At 51.8% G+C, this 19,452-nt stretch overlaps 1 protein-coding gene across 1 annotated transcript; it reads right to left on the reverse strand.

Annotated features, from left to right (window-relative positions):
• Nucleotides 1-1,268: 1,268 nt before the first annotated feature.
• On the reverse strand, nucleotides 1,269-19,020 carry SPCS1 (signal peptidase complex subunit 1). Its single transcript, XM_075320823.1, has 4 exons — nucleotides 18,913-19,020; nucleotides 17,954-18,013; nucleotides 15,151-15,237; nucleotides 1,269-1,553 (listed from the first exon to the last, which is right to left on the reverse strand). Exons 1-4 carry the CDS (start codon nucleotides 18,946-18,948, stop codon nucleotides 1,437-1,439), a joined length of 300 nt encoding a protein of 99 aa, XP_075176938.1. The 5' UTR covers nucleotides 18,949-19,020; the 3' UTR covers nucleotides 1,269-1,436.
• Between the last annotated feature and the right edge of the window lie 432 nt (nucleotides 19,021-19,452).

Genomic DNA, 19,452 nt, shown 5'->3' on the forward strand with positions numbered 1-19,452 from the left:
AATAACGTCTCAAATACTTAGCTTGAGAGACGCAGGGCCAGGTCCCTGAGGGATGGAGTGCTCCGTCCGGCAGGGTCCTGAAAGGGCTGCGGATGGAGACCGGTCTCCTGCAAAGCAGTGAGAACCGTGCTGGCTCCCACTTCAAGCCAGAGCCCGAGGGATGGTGAAGGAGCGCGGCATGTAAGGCTCCAGCCTTGAAATCAACCTTAACAACACCGCCGACACAGTGGGGTGAGAAGGGACATGCCGGGGGTCCAGCTTGGACCCGCTTTTCTTCCAACTCTTTAAAATCAAAAATCAGATGAGAATGCATGTGTGGATGTGTGCCTCCTGAACACAAAGCATTGAACTGGCTAGATTTGGTTATCCAGGGGGTGTATATGCTAGGAGGGAGGAGCTACACTTTTTAGTGTAGTACTTTGTGTGTCCTCCGGAGGCAGAAGCTATACACCCATGGTCTGGGTCTCCCATAAGGAACGAGGAAGAAATAACTTTTCTTTATATTTTCATAAATTATATTTGTGGCCCTTTTTTTCTCTTTTTTCATTGTGTTTGACTGTTTAAACTTTATTTAGCAGTGTCTTTATGTTCAGAATGCATCTGTCAAAACGCTATTGAAAAGTTTGTAAAAAAGCGCTAAAAACGCACCTAAAACGCAGTAAATACGCATGCGTTTTTAGCGCTATTTTGTGGTCAAAAGCAACTTTGGGCACAATCAATTACTGCCAGAGGGTGTGTTTGGAACCAAGTAGGACGACGCAAAGTGCGGACACAGCCTAAAAATGTTTTCCGGTCTAAAGAGTAATCCGCAGTCTGCCAAATCTTGACAGTGAACAGTGCTCACTGTCAAGATTCCCCTGTATTCGCAGGCAGCCAAGTATGCGACTTTCAGACTCATGGATACTTTTTAATTAGTCTCATCCTTCTCTCGATAGAAGAGAATTGAAAAAAAGTCAGGTGAGACTAGCCAGCGTGTATAAAAACTGCTTATCAAAAACTGCAATCCTGACAGTGTGTGCACAGGAAAAATAAAAAATAATAATAATAATAAAGAAATTATATATGATTTGGGATGAAATCTGTGCAGTGTAAGTGTCCAAAATTATTTGTATACTTGCCCCAAATTAAAAGATGGCAACTGAGACTAGCTTTAATAAACTCATTTATATAAAAAAAAGTGTCATTAAATCTACCAAACTAACACATGAAATGTAACCGGACAGCAGAAGATAAAAAAAAACCAAAAAAAAAACCACCACAACAACGTGTTAAATTGTGAAACAAGTAACAGTTCAGCATTTTTATTGGACATTTAAGACAATATCTGGAACACAAACCCCGTCCCCACAATGTTCTGCTTAGCAGAAAACCAATCAAGTCCGTTTTCCATAGGTGGTCCTCCGAATGGGTGGTCATGGCTTTAGGGGGAGGGGCAGTTATTTGTGCTTCTTGGATTTTTTCTCCTGCTGTTTCTTGTCATCTGTACCAGAGTCCTGCACCGGCAGCCACTTCAGTGGATTGCGGCGATACACGGGCCACGGAGGAAGAGTTAGCTGTAATACAAGGGGACAATCTGTAGTCGGTGTTCTTCTTTATGTCATGCATTCATCTGAGAGGTCAGTGGTAAAAAGCTAATGAAGGCAAAACTGATGCCCAAGATGAAACCGTGGTAGGAAATGTGTGGCTGTATGTGTGGAGATGAGCTATAAAAGTCTCTAAACAAAAGAAAAGACTACTGATGATCTTACTGTGTTGGATAATGTAGAGACAGAGACCCTAATTCCGGTGATGTGTCACTTACTGGGCTACTTGCTCTAGTTGTGAGCAAAGAAGGGAATTTTGTTTACTTACCGTAAATTCCTTTTCTTCTAGCTCCTATTGGGAGACCCAGACAATTGGGTGTATAGCTTCTGCCTCCGGAGGCCACACAAAGTATTACACTTTAAAAAGTGTAACCCCTCCCCTCTGCCTATACACCCTCCCGTGCATCACGGGCTCCTCAGTTTTGGTGCAAAAGCAGGAAGGAGGAAACTTATAAATTGGTCTAAGGTAAATTCAATCCGAAGGATGTTCGGAGAACTGAAAACCATGAACCAAAAGAACAATTCAACATGTACAATATGTGAACACAAAAGAACAACAGCCCGAAGGGAACAGGGGCGGGTGCTGGGTCTCCCAATAGGAGCTAGAAGAAAAGGAATTTACGGTAAGTAAACAAAATTCCCTTCTTTGTCGCTCCATTGGGAGACCCAGACAATTGGGACGTCCAAAAGCAGTCCCTGGGTGGGTAAAAGAATACCTCGATAAAAAGAGCCTAAAACGACCCCTTCCTACAGGTGGGCAACCGCCGCCTGAAGGACTCGCCTACCTAGACTGGCGTCTGCCGAAGCATAGGTATGCACCTGATAGTGTTTCGTGAAAGTGTGCAGACTAGACCAGGTAGCTGCCTGACACACCTGCTGAGCCGTAGCCCGGTGCCGCAATGCCCAGGACGCACCCACGGCTCTGGTAGAGTGGGCTTTCAGCCCTGAAGGAAGCGGAAGCCCAGAAGAACGGTAGGCTTCAAGAATCGGTTCCTTGATCCACCGAGCCAAGGTTGACTTGGAAGCCTGCGAACCCTTACGCTGGCCAGCGACAAGGACAAAGAGCGCATCTGAACGGCGCAGGGGCGCCGTGCGAGACACGTAGAACCGGAGTGCTCTCACAAGATCTAATGAGTGCAAATCCTTTTCACATTGGTGAATTGGATTAGGGCAAAATGAAGGTAAGGAGATATCCTGATTGAGATGAAAAGGAGATACCACCTTAGGGAGAAATTCCGGAACAGGACGCAGAACCACCTTATCCTGGTGAAAAACCAGGAAGGGGGCTTTGCATGACAGCGCTGCCATCTCCGACACTCTACGGAGCGATGTAACTGCCACTAGAAATGCCACCTTCTGCGAAAGATGTGATAAAGAGACATCCCGCAGCGGCTCGAAAGGTGGTTTCTGAAGAGCCGTTAGCACCCTGTTAAGGTCCCAGGGTTCCAGCGGACGCTTGTAAGGTGGGACTATGTGGCAAACTCCCTGCAGGAACGTGCGGACCTGCGGAAGTCTGGCTAGACGCTTTTGAAAAAATACGGATAGCGCCGATACTTGTCCCTTGAGAGAGCCGAGAGACAAACCCTTGTCCATTCCGGATTGAAGGAATGAAAGAAAAGTGGGTAAGGCAAAAGGCCAGGGAGTAAAACCATTATCAGAGCACCAGGATAAGAAGATCCTCCAAGACCTGTGATAGATCTTGGCGGACGTTGGTTTCCTGGCCTGTCTCATGGTGGCAATGACATCTTGAGATAACCCTGAGGACGCTAGGAGCCAGGACTCAATGGCCACAAAGTCAGGTTGAGGGCCACAGAATTCAGATGGAAAAACGGCCCTTGTGACAGCAAGTCTGGACGGTCTGGGAGCGCCCACGGTTGACCCACCGTGAGATGCCACAGATCCGGGTACCACGACCGCCTCGGCCAATCTGGAGCGACGAGAATGGCGCGACGACAGTCGGACCTGATTTTTCGCAGCACTCTGGGCAGCATCGCCAGAGGAGGAAATACATAAGGCAGTCGAAACTGCGACCAATCCTGAACTAATGCGTCCGCCGCCAGAGCTCTGTGATCTTGAGACCGGGCCATGAATGCCGGGACTTTGTTGTTGTGCCGTGACGCCATGAGATCGACGTCCGGCGTTCCCCAGCGGCGACAGATCTCTCGAAACACGTCTGGGTGAAGAGACCATTCCCCCGCGTCCATGCCCTGACGACTGAGAAAATCTGCTTCTCAGTTTTCTACGCCCGGGATATGAACTGCGGAGATGGTGGAAGCTGTGGCTTCCACCCACTGCAGAATCTGTCGGACTTCCTGGAAGGCTTGACGACTGCGAGTGCCGCCTTGGTGGTTGATGTATGCGACGGCAGTGGCGTTGTCCGACTGGATACGGATCTGCCTGCCCTCCAGTCACCGATGAAAAGCCAATAGGGCTAGATACACTGCCCTTATCTCCAGAATATTGATCTGAAGGGATGACTCTATCGGAGTCCAGGTTCCCTGCGCCCTGTGGTGGAGAAATACCGCCCCCCACCCTGACAGGCTCGCGTCCGTGGTGACCACAGCCCAGGTTGGGGGTAGGAAGGATTTTCCCTGCGACAGAGAGTTGGGAAGGAGCCACCACTAAAGTGACGTCTTGGTTGCAAGGGAAAGAGAGACGTTCCTGTCGAGGGAAGTCGACCTCCTCTCCCATTTGCGGAGAATGTCCCACTGGAGTGGCCGCAGATGGAATTGCGCGAAGGGCACTGCCTCCATCGCTGCCACCATCTTCCCCAGGAAGTGCATGAGGCGCCTCAAGGGGTGTGACTGACCCCGAAGAAGAGATTGCACCCCTGCCTGCAGAGAAAGCTGTTTGTCCAGCGGTAGCATGACTACCGCTGACTGAGTATGAAACTCCATCCCGAGGCAAGTCAGTGATTGGGTCGGTGTCAACTTGGATTTTGGGAAGTTGATGATCCACCCGAACTGCTGTGGCGTCGCCAGAGCGACGGTAAGGCTGTTTTGACACGCCATCTGAGAAGGCGCCCTGACTAGAAGATCGTCTAAGTAGGGAATCACCGAGTGGCCCTGAGAGTGTAGGACCGCCACAACGGATGCCATGACCTTGGTGAACACCCGTGGGGCTGTCGCCAGGCCGAAAGGCAATGCCACGAACTGAAGGTGTTCGTCCCCGATGGCGAAACGCAAAAAACGTTGATGTTCGGGTGCGATCGGCACATGGAGATAAGCATCCTTGATGTCGATCGATGCTAGGAAGTCTCCTTGTGACATCGATGCGATGACCGAGCGGAGAGATTCCATCCGAAACCGTCTAGTGCTCACATGTCTGTTGAGTAGTTTGAGGTCCAGAACGGGACGGAATGAACCGCCCTTCTTTGGCACCACGAACAAGTTGGAGTAAAAGCCGCGACCATGTTCCTGGGGGGGGAACAGGGGTCACAACTCCTTCTGTCTTCAGAGCGTCCACTGCCTGAAAAAGTGCATCGGCCCGCGCGGGGGGCGGAGAGGTTCTGAAGAAACGAGTCGGGGGACGAGAGCTGAACTCTATCCTGTAACCGTGAGACAGAATGTCTCTCACCCATCGGTCTTGAACATGTGGCCACCAGGCGTCGCAAAAGCGGGAGAGCCTGCCACCGACTGAGGATGCGGTTCGGGGATGCCGAGAGTCATGAAGAGGCCGCCTTGGAGGCATTGCCTCCGGCGGGTTTTTGGGGGCGTGACTTAGCCCGCCACGCATAGGAGTTCCTCTGGCCTTTCTCCGGCCTGTTGGACGAAGAGGACTGGGGCTTGGCGGAGGGACGAAAGGACCGAAACCTCGCTTGTATTTTCCGTTGCTGAGGTCTCTTCGGTTTGGACTGGGGTAAGGAGGGGTCCTTTCCCTTGGATTCCTTAATAATCTCATCCAATCGTTCGCCAAACAATCGGTCGCCAGAAAACGGCAAACCGGTTAAGAACTTCTTGGAAGCCGAGTCTGCCTTCCATTCGCGCAGCCACATGGCCCTGCGGACTGCCACAGAATTAGCGGATGCCACCGCTGTACGGCTAGCAGAGTCTAGAACTGCGTTCATGGCGTAGGAAGAAAAGGCTGACGCCTGAGAAGTCAAAGACGCAACCTGCGGAGCAGAATTACGTGTAACAGCATTAATCTCAGCCCGACAAGCTGAGATAGCTTGTAGTGCCCACACGGCTGCAAAAGCCGGGGCAAAAGACGCACCCGTGGCTTCATAGATGGATTTCACTAGGAGCTCTATCTGCCTGTCAGTGGCATCTTTTAGCGATAAGCCATCTGCAACCGATACCACAAATCTAGCCGCCAATCTAGAGACTGGAGGATCCACCTTGGGACATTAAGCCCAACCCTTAACTACGTCAGAGGGGAAGGGGTAACGTGTGTCAGTAAGGCGCTTCGTAAAGCGCTTGTCCGGAACCGCTCTGGGCTTCTGGACAGCATCTCTGAAGTTAGAGTGATCGAAAAATGCACTCCGTGTACGTTTAGGGAACCGAAACTGGTGTTTCTCCTGCTGAGAAGTCGACTCCTCTACAGGTGGCGGCGGGGAAGATAGATCTAACACCTGGTTGATGGACGAGATAAGGTCATTTACTATGGCGTCCCCTTCAGGTGTATCAAGATTGAGAGCAACGTCAGGTTCAGAGCCCTGAGCTGCGACGTCCGCCTCGTCCTCCAGAGTCCTCAAGCTGGGAACCCGAGCAGCGTGAAGAAGTCGGGGAAGATTCCCAGCGAGCCCGCTTAGCCGGTCTGGGACTGTGGTCCGGGCAGGAGTCCTCCACGTGAGACCTAGGGCCCCCCCTGGGGGCGCGCTGCGGCGCGGACAGAGAGGGGCCTGGAGGCGACGACCCAACAGGGCCCGGGGCCTGTGTAAGGACCGGTCTGGACTGCAGAGCTTCTAGCAGCTTGGCAGACCATTTGTCCATAGACTGAGCCATGGATTGTGAAAGAGACTCAGAGAGTTTTTCAGCAAAAACGGCAAACTCTGTCCCTGCCGCCTGGACCTGGGGAGCAGGGGGGTCTACCTGAGCCGAGGGTCCCACTAGTGACCGAGGCTCCGGCTGAGCAAGCATAACAGGGGTCGAGCATTGCTCACAGTGAGGGTAGGTGGAACCCGCAGGTAACTTAGCCGCACAAGAGGTACAGGTCGCAAAATAACCCTGTGCCTTGGCACCCTTGCTCCTTGTGGACGACATGCTGTTGTCTCCTAGGAGAGTGATCACTGAGGGTATATGGGAAGGGGTATGCAGCCCGACCGAACAGAAATATATAAATATATAGTATCTATTCCGGCACCCTAAGGGGACCAGCACCGGGTGACCGGTGTGGCTTACCGACCGCTAAAAAGCGGAGCGTGTGTCCTCCAGATTCCCTGCCTTAGGTCTCCCAGAGTTGCAGAGCTCTTTTCAGGTAATCCTCCACCGGCAGAATGCCAAAAAAATGGCTGCCGGAGCTCTCTAGGGAGGAGTGGAGCCGTGGGCGGCGCTAAAAAAGTGCGGGAATCTGGGGTCCCCACAGTGATCAGTGAGGGGGGGGGAGGAAACATACAGGATGCTCCGGCCCTCACAGCCGACGTCAGGCCGTCCGTCCCGCCCTTACCCCTGACAGGCAGGCCCGGGGGCGGGATTTTAGCTACTAGGCCGCAATGAAGCCGGGGACTAAATTTAAGACCGCGGCCGACAAGCAGGCGCGGTCGGCGCGGAAGTCCGGCGGTCTTCTCAAATCAGCAGCTGCTGCAGCGTCCGGGATGAAGGCGCTCCATGCACAGCCCCCATGGGGACACAGAGTACCTTAGAGATGCAGGGCTCGGTCCCTGAGGATAAACAGACTCCTGTCCGGCAGATTCCCACAGGGGCTGCGGAGGGAGCACGGTCCCAGTAACTGGATGACTGGTCAGGATCCCACTTCTCCCAGAGCCGCTAAGGGATGGTGAAGGAAAACGGCATGAGGCTCCGGCCTTTGTACCCGCAATGGGTACCTCAACCTTAACAGCACCGCCGACATAGTGGGGTGAGAAGGGAACATGCCGGGGGGCCCCGTGGGGGCCCTCTTTTCTTCCAACCGACATAACTAAGTTGAGAATGCATGAGTGGATGTGTGCCTCCTTCCACACAAAGCATAAAACTGAGGAGCCCGTGATGCACGGGAGGGTGTATAGGCAGAGGGGAGGGGTTACACTTTTAAAGTGTAATACTTTGTGTGGCCTCCGGAGGCAGAAGCTATACACCCAATTGTCTGGGTCTCCCAATGGAGCGTCAAAGAAACAACAATTTTATCAGCAGGAGCTTAGCACTGGAGGACTAGTAACCCTGCTGCCAGGTAGTCTTCCATATTCATGACCTCTATATAATGCCACCCACAGCACTGATTGGCAGCTTTCTGTGTACACTGTGCATAGTCAGAAAGTTGCAAATCAGTGGTGGGGGTGGGGTTATACAGGGCTCAGTATTCAGAAAACTTCTAGATATGCAGCAGAGAAAACAATCATTTTATCATAACTGCAGCAAGCAGCCCAGTAAATGACATTGCTGGAATCAGGGTCTTTTCCCCTATATCATGTTGTTCTCAGATGGGTTATTACGTACAGTAAAGATAGGGCTGCAGTGTGTACATCGCCCAGGCCAAAAACTAGTACTCTGCCAGGATACAGCTAAACCCCCATTAAGTGGAGCCATAACAGGTGCAGGAGGAACAAATCACACACACACCTCCATGGAATGGAGGAGGGCGATTGCTGGATGATAAAACTGCACACTGATGGCTTGCATAGAGCGCTGTTCACACATGCAGATGAACAGTCACAAGCCCGCAGCCTATTAGGGGACGCCCATACTATTAGATCAGGCGGGCTGCCAAGCCGTACTCCACCTGTGCATCATACAGGGACAGGAACACTAATATGCAAGGCCTAACAGAAAGGGGCCTGGCTGCATCCTGTGCAAAAAAGAGAATTTTGTTACTTACCGTAAATTCTTTTTCTTATAGTTCCGTATTGGGAGACCCAGACCTTGGGTGTTTAGCTTCTGCCTCCGGAGGACACACAAAGTACTACACTTAAAAGTGTAGCTTCTCCCTCTGAGCTTATACACCCCCTGGTAGCCAGTCCCAGCCAGTTTAGTGCAAAAGCTGAAGGAGAATAGCCACCCACAAGTAGAACCGAGTAAGAACCGGAACAACCGGAGACTCTGTCCACGACAACAGCCGGTGATAACACACGGAACAAAAAAATTGGCAACAGGCAACAGGGAGGGAGCTCGGTCTCCCAATACGGAACTATAAGAAAAAGAATTTACGGTAAGTAACAAAATTCTCTTTTTCTTTATCGTTCCTTTGGGAGACCCAGAGCATGCGACGTTCCAAAGCAGTCCCTGGGTGGGAATAAACAGAAAAACTAAGAAGTAGGCGGAGCCTAACTTCACAAGTGGGCGACAGCCGCCTGAAGGATGCGTCTGCCCAAGCTCGCATCTGCTGAAGCATGAGCATGCACTTGGTAGTGCTTCGAAAAGGTATGCAGGCTAGTCCAAGTGGCAGCCTGACAGACTTGTTGAGCCGTAGCCTGGTGCCTAAAAGCCCAAGAGGCACCGACAGCTCTGGTCGAGTGTGCTTTGATCCCCGGCGGGGGAGGCACCTGAGTACTCTGGTAGGCGTCCGAAATGGTCGATCTAATCCAACGGGCCAAGGTCGGCTTAGAAGCAGAGAGACCCTTGCGCTGACCTGTGGTTAGCACAAAAAGAGAGGTGCACCGCCTAAGCGCAGCGGTGCGAGACACAAATCCAGAGAGCACGCACCAGATCTAGAGTATGCAGCGCTTTCTCAAAGCGATGAACAGGGGCCAGACAGAAGGAAGGCAAGGAAATATCCTGGTTAAGGTGGAAGGGAGAGACCACCTTAGGAAGAAAGTCCGGGGTCGGACGGAGAACTACCTTGTCTTGGTGAAAAACCAAAAAAGGTGACTCCGAGGAGAGCGCAGCCAAATCAGAGACTCTCCTGAGAGAAGTTATAGCAACTAGAAAGGCCACATTTTGAGAAAGACGATACAAAGAAACCTCCCTAAGGGGCTCGAAAGGGGGTTTCTGCAATACCGTGAGGACCAAGTTAAGGTCCCAGGGATCCAAGGGCCGCCGATAAGGCGGAATGATGTGAGACGCAACTTGCATGAAGGTGCGGACCTGAGCCAGCCGGGCGAGACGCCGCTGGAACAGCACTGAGAGCTGAGACTTGTCCCTTGAGAGAGTTGAGGGACAGTCCTAGCTGCAGACCGGACTGTAAAAAAGACAGAAGGGTCGGCAACGAGAATGGCCAAGGAGGATGGCCGGAAGAGCGACACCAGGACAGGAAAATTTTCCAAGTGCTGTGACAGATCTTGACGGAGGAAGACTTACGGGCCCGAGTCATAGTGGAGATGACTTCAGGAGGAATACCAGAAGCCGTCAAAATCCAGGACTCAAGAGCCACGCCGTCAATTTGAGTGCCGCAGAATTCGGGCGGAAAAACGGACCTTGCGAGAGCAGGTCTGGACAGTCCGGAAGATGCCACGGCATCTCCACGGACAGTTGGAGCAGGTCCGGATACCAAGCTCGCCTGGGCCAGTCCGGTGCAATGAGAATGACTCGACGGCCCTCCATTCTGATCTTGCGCAGGACTCTGGGCAAGAGAGCTAGAGGGGGAAACACGTAGGACAGACGAAACTGGGACCAGTCTTGAACCAGAGCGTCCACGGCGAATGCCTGAGGATCGTGGGAGCGAGCCACGTAAACCGGAACCTTGTTGTTGTGACGGGATGCCATTAGGTCCACGTCCGGAGTGCCCCACTTGCGGCAGATTGACTGAAACACTGCCGGGTGCAGGGACCACTCGCCACCGTCCACGGATTGACGGCTGAGATAATCTGCCTCCCAGTTTTCTACGCCAGGGATGTGGACTGCGGATATGGTGGACTTGGAGTCCTCCGCCCATTGAAGAATGCGTTGGACTTCCAACATTGCCAGGCGGCTGCGTGTCCCGCCTTGGTGATTGATGTAGGCAACCGCTGTCGCGTTGTCTGACTGGACTCGAATGTGCCTGCCCGCCAACAGGTGGTGAAAAGCTAGGAGAGCTAGAAGAACAGCTCTGGTTTCCAGCACATTGATTGAAAGGGCTGACTCGGACGGAGTCCAAGTGCCTTGTGCTCTGTGGTGGAGCTGTACCGCTACCCAGCCGGAAAGGCTGGCATCCGTGGTGAGAATCACCCAGGACGGAGTCAGGAAGGAGCGCCCTTGGGACAGGGAGAGGGGTCGAAGCCACCACTGAAGAGAGCTCCTGGTCCGTGGCGACAGAGCCACTAACCTCTGTAAGGAGGAAGGCCGCTTGTCCCAACAGCGGAGAATGTCCAGCTGCAGAGGATGCAGATGGAACTGGGCAAAGGGAACCGCCTCCATGGAGGCCACCATTTGACCCAGCACCTGCATCAGGCGCCTGAGGGAATAACGGCGGGGCCTCAGGAGAGAGCGCACCGCTAGCCGGAGAGACTGCTGTTTGATTAAGGGCAACTTCACAAGTGCCGGCAAAGTCTCGAACTGCATCCCTAGGTACGTGAGACTCTGGGTCGGAGTCAGAGTGGATTTGGGAAGATTGACAATCCACCCGAATTGGGCTAGGGTGGCGAGAGTGAGCGAAACACTCCGCTGACAGTCTGCGCTGGATGTACCCTTGACCAGAAGGTCGTCCAGATAAGGAAGCACTGCTAACCCCTGGAGGTGCAGGACCGCAATCACTGCCGCCATGACCTTGGTGAATACCCGAGGGGCCGTGGCTAACCCGAAGGGGAGAGCCACGAATTGGAAATGATCCTCTCCTATCGCAAAACGTAACCAACGCTGATGTGACACTGCGATTGGCACATGTAGATAGGCATCTCTGATGTCGATGGACGCCAGGAACTCCCCTTGGGTCATAGAGGCAATGACTGATCGCAGAGACTCCATGCGAAAATGCCGCACCCGGACATGCTTGTTGAGAAGCTTGAGATCCAGGATGGGCCGGAAGGTACCGTCCTTTTTTGGAACTAGGAAGAGATTTGAGTAAAAACCTCTGAACCGTTCCTGAGCGGGAACTGGGACAATCACTCCGTTTGCCTGCAAGGACGCCACGGCCTGCGAGAAGGTGGCAGCCTTGGAGCAGGGGGGAGTTGAGAGAAAAAATCTGTTTGGAGGGCTGGAAGAGAATTCTATCCTGTAGCCGTGAGATATGATGTCTCTCACCCACTGATCGGAGACTTGCTTTAACCAAGCGTCGCCAAAGTGGGAGAGCCTGCCACCGACTAAGGACGTGGCTGGAGCGGGCCGAGAGTCATGAGGAAGCTGCCTTAGTGGCAGAACCTCCTGCGGTCTTCTGCGGACGCGCTTTTGGGCGCCAGTTGGATTTCTGATCCTTGGCTGAGTTAGCGGACGAGGCGGAAGGCTTAGAGGATGACCAGTTGGAGGAACGAAAGGAACGAAACCTCGATTGATTCCTACCCTGGGCGGGTTTCCTGGTCTTGGTTTGTGGCATGGAAGTACTCTTCCCGCCAGTAGCTACTTTAATGATTTCATCCAGCTGTTCACCAAACAGCCGTGAACCAGCAAAAGGGAGCCCAGCAAGAAACTTCTTGGAAGAAGCATCTGCCTTCCACTCTCGAAGCCACAAAATCCTGCGGATAACAAGAGAATTGGCTGAAGCCACCGCAGTGCGGTGAGCAGCCTCTAGCATGGCAGACATGGCATAGGATGAAAAAGCTGAAGCCTGAGCAGTTAAGGTAACCATCTCAGGCATAGATTCCTTGGTGAGGGAATGCATCTCCTCTAGAGAAGCAGAGATGGCTTTGAGAGCCCACACTGCTGCAAAAGACGGGGAGAACGCGGCCCCCGCAGCTTCATACACAGATTTGGCCAGAAGGTCAATCTGACGGTCAGTGGAATCCTTAAGTGAGGTGCCGTCAGCCACCGACACAACGGTACGGGCTGAGACCCTAGACACCGGACGGTCTACCTTTGGGGAGTGAGACCACTTCTTGACCACCTCAGGTGGAAATGGAAACCGGTCATCAGAACCACGCTTTGGAAAGCGTTTGTCAGGGCAGGCCCTGGGTTTGGTCTGAAAACTGGAGTGGTTAAAGAACACACTCTTCACTCTCTTAGGCGAGGTAAACTGATGTTTTTCTGCCAAAGAGAGTTGCTCCTCTGACACTGGTGGATTGAGATCCAGCACAGAATTAATAGAAGCAATCAAATCACTAAGATCCGAGTCACCCTCAGAGAAATCGATGGGATGCATAGCCTCCGAGCCCCCAGTGAGGGCATCCTCCTCATCTAGAGAGTCAGCTCTTGAGACAGAGCCGTGGGATGGGGAGGGGGAGGAAACCCTGCGCCTTCTCTTAGAAGGACGGGGTCTGGGATCAGATGATGAATCCTCCGTGAGCTCTGATGGACGGAGGTCAGAGGATAGGAGTCCTCTGTCAAGAGTATTAGAGGCACCCTGTGAGAGGGGCTGATGCATATTCATCAAAGTCCTGGACAAACGTCCCATGGACTCAGCAAATGACTGGGATATGGACCTAGAAAAGGACTCTACCCAGGCCGGGGGTTCAATCACAGGTGCAGCAGCAGCCTGAGAGACCACTGGGCCTTGCTCCTTGTGTGAGACATGCTGCTGGTATACAAAGGTCCACAACCGGAGACCGGCTGTGGCTTACCAGACCGCTGAGCGCGGTGTTGTGTGCCCTCCAGATCCCGAAGCCCGGTCCCCCAGTCGCAGCACCTCAGCAGAGATGCAGAATGCAGGATGTCCCAGAGCAGAGTGAACTCTGCCTGAGAAATGACTAGGGGGCGTTCCTATAAAAGAGCGGGAACTGGAGGGCTATAGAGACCTGCAGGGAAGGAGGGACGCCCCAGCAGTGGGGAGTGTCCCTCCCCTGTGTAGAACGGCCGCCGGGAGGAGCCGAACCTGTCCCTCTGCATGAGTGACATGCGAGGGCAGGAAAATGAAACTAGGCCTCCGGCGAAGCCAGGGCCTAAATTTAAGCGGCGAGGCCGACAAGCAGGCACCATCGGCGCGGTTCTCAGGCAAAAGCTAGAGAATCCGCCGGAAAAGTTAAAACAATCACATACAGCATACTCTCCCCTTACAATAAAGAACCGGGACCCCCAACATAAACGTCTCAGGTACTTAGCTGCTGAGACGCAGGGCCATGTCCCTGGGGATGAGTGCTCCAGTCCAACAGAATCCTCAAGGGGCTGTGGATGGAGACAAGACTCCTGCCAGGCATGGAGACCGTGCTGGCTCCCACTTCAAGCCAGAGCCCAGAAGGGATGGTGAAGGAGCGCGGCATGTAAGGCTGCAGCCTTGTAAATCAACCTTAACAACACCGCCGACACAGTGGGGTGAGAAGGGACATGCCGGGAGTCCAGACATGGACCCGCTTTTCTTCAAACTCTTTCCAAACGTCAAACAAATCAGATGAGAATGCATGTGTGGATGTATGCCTCCTGACACAAAGCAATAAACTGGCTGGGACTGGCTACCAGGGGGTGTATAAGCTCAGAGGGAGGAGCTACACTTTTAAGTGTAGTACTTTGTGTGTCCTCCGGAGGCAGAAGCTAAACACCCATGGTATGGGTCTCCCAAAGGAACGATAAAGAAATATGAGGTTTTAGTTGGTGTTATGGCCATAAAACGTAAGCCTACCTACCTACAACCCTCATCACGGGAACCTCAGGCTTGTAGGTCCCTACACTATATATAAATATAGCAACAAAAAGAAGAATAAATATTCTCCAAAAATTAAAGATAGGGCTGCAGCTGTAAAGTGCCCAGGCCAAAAACTAGTACTCTAGCAGGATATTTTGGAGGATATTTATTCCTCTTTTTGTTGCTATTTTTATATGTTCTCAGATGGGGCAGCAAAAACCTAGGGACAGATTCCCTTTACACTGTGGATGCTCGATGAATAGCTAAGGCTGAGTTCAGGGAAATCAGTGGCATGACTGCAAGGAAACACGCAGTTTGGTGGAGATATTGCCACAGCAGTTAAAGGGGTTCTCCACTAATAGGACAACCGCTTCTGATTCCACATGTCGCTGAAGGTAAAATAATACTCCCCTCCCATATTGGCGGCCTTCCAGCGGTGCTGGGGCTTATGTGACATTATGCGAATCCACCATCCAATCAGCTTCTGGCTTCCCACCTTCGGACCAAATGAGTTAATCAACAGGAAGTGAGCTCACTTCCTGTTGAATGCTCGTTTGGTCCGAAGGCGGGAAGCCAGAAGCTGATGCTTATTGGATGGGCTCACGTAATGTCACGTAAGCCTCAGCGCTGCTGGATGGCCGCCGATATGGGAGGTGAGTATAGGCTTTATTATTTTACCTGGGGGAAACGGGGGTGGTCCTAGTTGTAGACAACCCCTTTAATGTGGATGTACGCTGGCAGTGTAATTCATAAATGCCAAAGTCCATGGAGATGGAAGACCACCAATACCCAATCAGAACAGAAGAAAACCTGATGTGAAAAAACAAAAAATAAATATTCCCTTCTTAAAACTACATACCAAGCAAGACACCGCAAATCCTGCGATTACTATGTACACCGTCCAGCCAAACTGCTCAATCACATAGCCATAGATGAAGCCGATCACCTGTAAAAGAGGGGGGGAAATAAAGAAGGGGTTAAAAAGGTAACTGTACTTCAAAGGAATAAGCTATTCTGTGTGTACATGAGGAATAACACCATATCTGCCCACTATATACCTTATATCCTGCATTCTCACCAGCTTTCCCTTCTGTGCTATATGTGGATCTACAATCCCCTCTGAGCTGGTGGATAGAGATGAGCTGCTGTGATCTGCCACACACAGCACTGCGCAGAGAGGGAGTCCAGCACAGAGATAAGCAGCCGCAATAGTGATCAGTTTAGTTATGAACTCAGCACTGGATGGAGGTAAAAGACTTGTTAGAAAGCTCACCAGGATCTCTCTGTGTCTCCCTTTGCTTGGTTCCTCTCCCTGCTCCTCAGCTTTCCATAGAGTATAATGGGCTTTGTCATATGACAGCTGTTGGTGCAGAGTACCAGTAGGAATAAAGAGCAAAAAGGATCCACTTCTAACCTAGCAACAGGTCCTCTTTAGGGGTTTTCTGTGCAGCTAATATGGATTGATTAGCTTCATCTTTCCGATCAGCTCTTATCAGAACTGGGGGATACAACACGGAGCAGAGCTCAATAGTAAAGTGCAGTGACATCTGCAGATCAGCACCTATTGTCATAAGCCGGATATAGTACTGCCAACATTTCAAATTTGTATGGGGATAGAGAGAGGGGCTGTAATTAAAAGGGGTGGTCCGAAGGCAAAAGGAAATTTCTTTTACATCACTATTTGATGTTATAATCTAAGTTATTTTCAAATATACTTGTATTAGAAATTCCCCAACGTTGCATAACTACACTGCTATTCTATTTTTTTTCTATTTCCTGTCTGATGACACTTTGTTTGAGAATCCCAGTGTATGCTGGGCTAAACAAAGTGTCATCAGAGCAGGGGGCAGAATTTGTGGCAGTGATGACAGCTTCTGTCCTCTCCCTCAAACCAAGCATCATCAAAGCAAAAGTAGAGTCTGTGGCAGTGACTGCAGCTTCTGTCCTCTTCCTGAAACGAAGCGTCATCAGAGCAGGGGCAGAGTCTGTGGCAGTGACTGCAGCTTCTGTCCTCTCCCTGAAACGACGCGTCATCAAAGCAGGGGCAGAGTCTGTGGCAGTGACTGCAGCTTCTGTCCTCTCCCTGAAACGAAGCGCCATCAGAGCAGGGGCAGAGTCTGTGGCAGTGACTGCAGCTTCTGTGCTCTCCCTGAAACAAAGCGTCATCAAAGCAGGGGCAGAGTCTGTGGCAGTGACTGCAGCTTCTGTCCTCTCCCTGAAATGAAGCGCCATCAGAGCAGGGGCAGAGTCTGTGGCAGTGACTTCAGCTTCTGTGCTCTCCCTGAAACGAAGCGTCATCAGAGCAGGGGCAGAGTCTGTGTCAGTGACTGCAGCTTCTGTCCTCTCCCTGAAACGAAGCATCATCAGAGCAGGGGCAGAGTCTGTGGCAGTGACTGCAGCTTCTGTCCTCTCCCTAAAACGAAGCGTCATCAAAGCAGGGGTAGAGTCTGTGGCAGTGACTGCAGCTTCTGTCCTCTCCCTGAAACGAAGCACCATCAGAGCAGGGGCAGAGTCTGTGGCAGTGACTGCAGCTTCTGTGCTCTCCCTGAAACAAAGCGTCATCAAAGCAGGGGCAGAGTCTGTGGCAGTGACTGCAGCTTCTGTCCTCTCCCTGAAATGAAGCGCCATCAGAGCAGGGGCAGAGTCTGTGGCAGTGACTTCAGCTTCTGTGCTCTCCCTGAAACAAAGCGTCATCAAAGCAGGGGCAGAGTCTGTGGCAGTGACTGCAGCTTCTGTCCTCTCCCTGAAATGAAGCGCCATCAGAGCAGGGGCAGAGTCTGTGGCAGTGACTGCAGCTTCTGTGCTCTCCCTGAAACGAAGCGTCATCAAAGCAGGGGCAGAGTCTGTGGCAGTGACTGCAGCTTCTGTCCTCTCCCTGAAATGAAGCGCCATCAGAGCAGGGGCAGAGTCTGTGGCAGTGACTTCAGCTTCTGTGCTCTCCCTGAAACGAAGCGTCATCAGAGCAGGGGCAGAGTCTGTGGCAGTGACTGCAGCTTCTGTCCTCTCCCTAAAACGAAGCACCATCAGAGCAGGGGCAGAGTCTGTGGCAGTGACTGCAGCTTCTGTCCTCTCCCTGAAACGAAGCACCATCAGAGCAGGGGCAGAGTCTGTGGCAGTGACTGCAGCTTCTGTGCTCTCCCTGAAACAAAGCGTCATCAAAGCAGGGGCAGAGTCTGTGGCAGTGACTGCAGCTTCTGTCCTCTCCCTGAAATGAAGCGCCATCAGAGCAGGGGCAGAGTCTGTGGCAGTGACTTCAGCTTCTGTGCTCTCCCTGAAACAAAGCGTCATCAAAGCAGGGGCAGAGTCTGTGGCAGTGACTGCAGCTTCTGTCCTCTCCCTGAAATGAAGCGTCAGAGCAGGGGCAGAGTCTGTGGCAGTGACTGCAGCTTCTGTGCTCTCCCTGAAACAAAGCGTCATCAAAGCAGGGGCAGAGTCTGTGGCAGTGACTGCAGCTTCTGTCCTCTCCCTGAAACGAAGCGTCATCAAAGCAGGGGCAGAGTCTGTGGCAGTGACTGCAGCTTCTGTCCTCTCCCTTAAACGAAGCGTCATTATGGTGCTCCTTTCAGGGAGCTGTGTGATCTGCACAATTTTATCAATCTTGATTTTTTAAAATAAGTATTAATAGGAAATCTTAGTCTTAGGAGTGGAGTAATAATACTTACTGCAGAAAATAGGATAATCCCTTGAAATATCTGTTCGGCAAGTTTTTGACCTTTATAGTCCTGTAAATACAAAAAAAGAAAGAAAGGTAAGGTGAGATGTGCTGCAGATTACACAGGGGTCCGGGCAGACAGGCGGCACATTGGGGTAGACCGTCCGGGTAGACTATTCTTGGACAGCCAATTTCCCCACACAGGGCGGAGACACAGTACGGGCAACAAAGGGTTACTAATACACACAGGTTTTGTTTTTCAACCATCTGAACAGATAATATCCCATAATAAATAATTGATAAAATACAAAATATGCAAGACGTACAACTGCTCTGTCATCATTCCCCCCCCCCCAAAAAAAGGACTACATGCACCATGTGTTGCTGGGTGACATGACCGCTGCAGCCAATCATTTGCTGCCAACCTGCTTTGACCATAAAAAAAAGAACATGCACCAAGCCTTGCAGTAGGACGAGACCGCTGCAGCCAGTCAGTTGCTGCCAACCCCGCTCTGGATCAGAATAGATGTTATCAATGCAGGAATAATGATCGGCTGCAGTGGTCACATTACAGAGCCATCGCCCGCAGGGAACATTACCTGTGGGAGGAGAACATGGTTTTTATATTCTATGGGGCCCTAAAGTGGTAAATCAGGACTTGTCCAGTAGCTCACAACCCCATTAAGAGATTAACTGTCAAAGTGCCAAAGTTAGGTGGATGTTCAAGGCAAGTACACCAGCCTCATCAGGTGTGAGATATTGCACATGATGTGTGCGGCTTGTAGTGTGCAGTCCCGCAGTGCTCGCCCCTGTTGACCTGAGTGCTTTGCTCTGGACAGTATTGTGTAGTGTTATCCGGTCCTGCAGGTTATAATGCCGGCTAAGCCTGGGTACCGGCGGCCATGGTGATGCCCAGGCACGGCTGACCTCCCCCTCCCCCAATACTGACGCCGCAGGACCCCCGCTCACCATCTGGGTGGGGATGGAAGCGAATATGTCCAACATGATGGCAGCTGCTCGGAGTCGGCTCTCCCGATCCGGAAACACTAGAGCACCGAGCAGCGTCAGCCAACACAGGCCCCCGGGGCTGTCCCTCTCACTGCCTGACCGGAGGGGGCGACTGCCGGACGAGTCAGAGCATTGCACTATACTGACCTATGGCTGACACTCGTCTAATAAAGGAACAGGTCTTATAATCCGAGCTACAATATTCTACAGTATTCCGTTATTTGTAGAATCAGGGGAGGGGGCCTTCGACTGCGCCTTGTTTTCTGAGGGCAGATATCGTTCAGTAAATACCATTTTACAAATTAGCATTGCCAAATGAAGCTGTGCGCCAGACTAGTATTTAATATTTTACTACTTAATGGTACTTCTCTCATATTAAAGCTTTAGGACGTTACTAGTGGTGTAAAAATGAAAAGTTGACCACAACAAAGATGGCGACCGGTCGATCCGAGCGGATCTATATGGTATGGTCACGTGGTGCCGTCATCTAATCACCTGACG

This window comes from Anomaloglossus baeobatrachus, chromosome 8 (assembly GCF_048569485.1).
Source record: "Anomaloglossus baeobatrachus isolate aAnoBae1 chromosome 8, aAnoBae1.hap1, whole genome shotgun sequence".
Taxonomy (NCBI): Eukaryota; Metazoa; Chordata; class Amphibia; order Anura; family Aromobatidae; genus Anomaloglossus; species Anomaloglossus baeobatrachus.

Bases quoted from the DNA above. Each gene is read 5' to 3' on its own strand.
- SPCS1 (XM_075320823.1), bottom strand. From the start codon at position 18,948: ATGTTGGACATATTCGCTTCCATCCCCACCCAGATG. The intron at 18,014-18,912 runs GTGAGCGGGGGT...TTGTATTTACAG, and splicing joins CTTCCATCCCCACCCAGATG to GACTATAAAGGTCAAAAACT. The intron at 15,238-17,953 runs GTAAGTATTATT...CCTCTTTTACAG, and splicing joins GGATTATCCTATTTTCTGCA to GTGATCGGCTTCATCTATGG.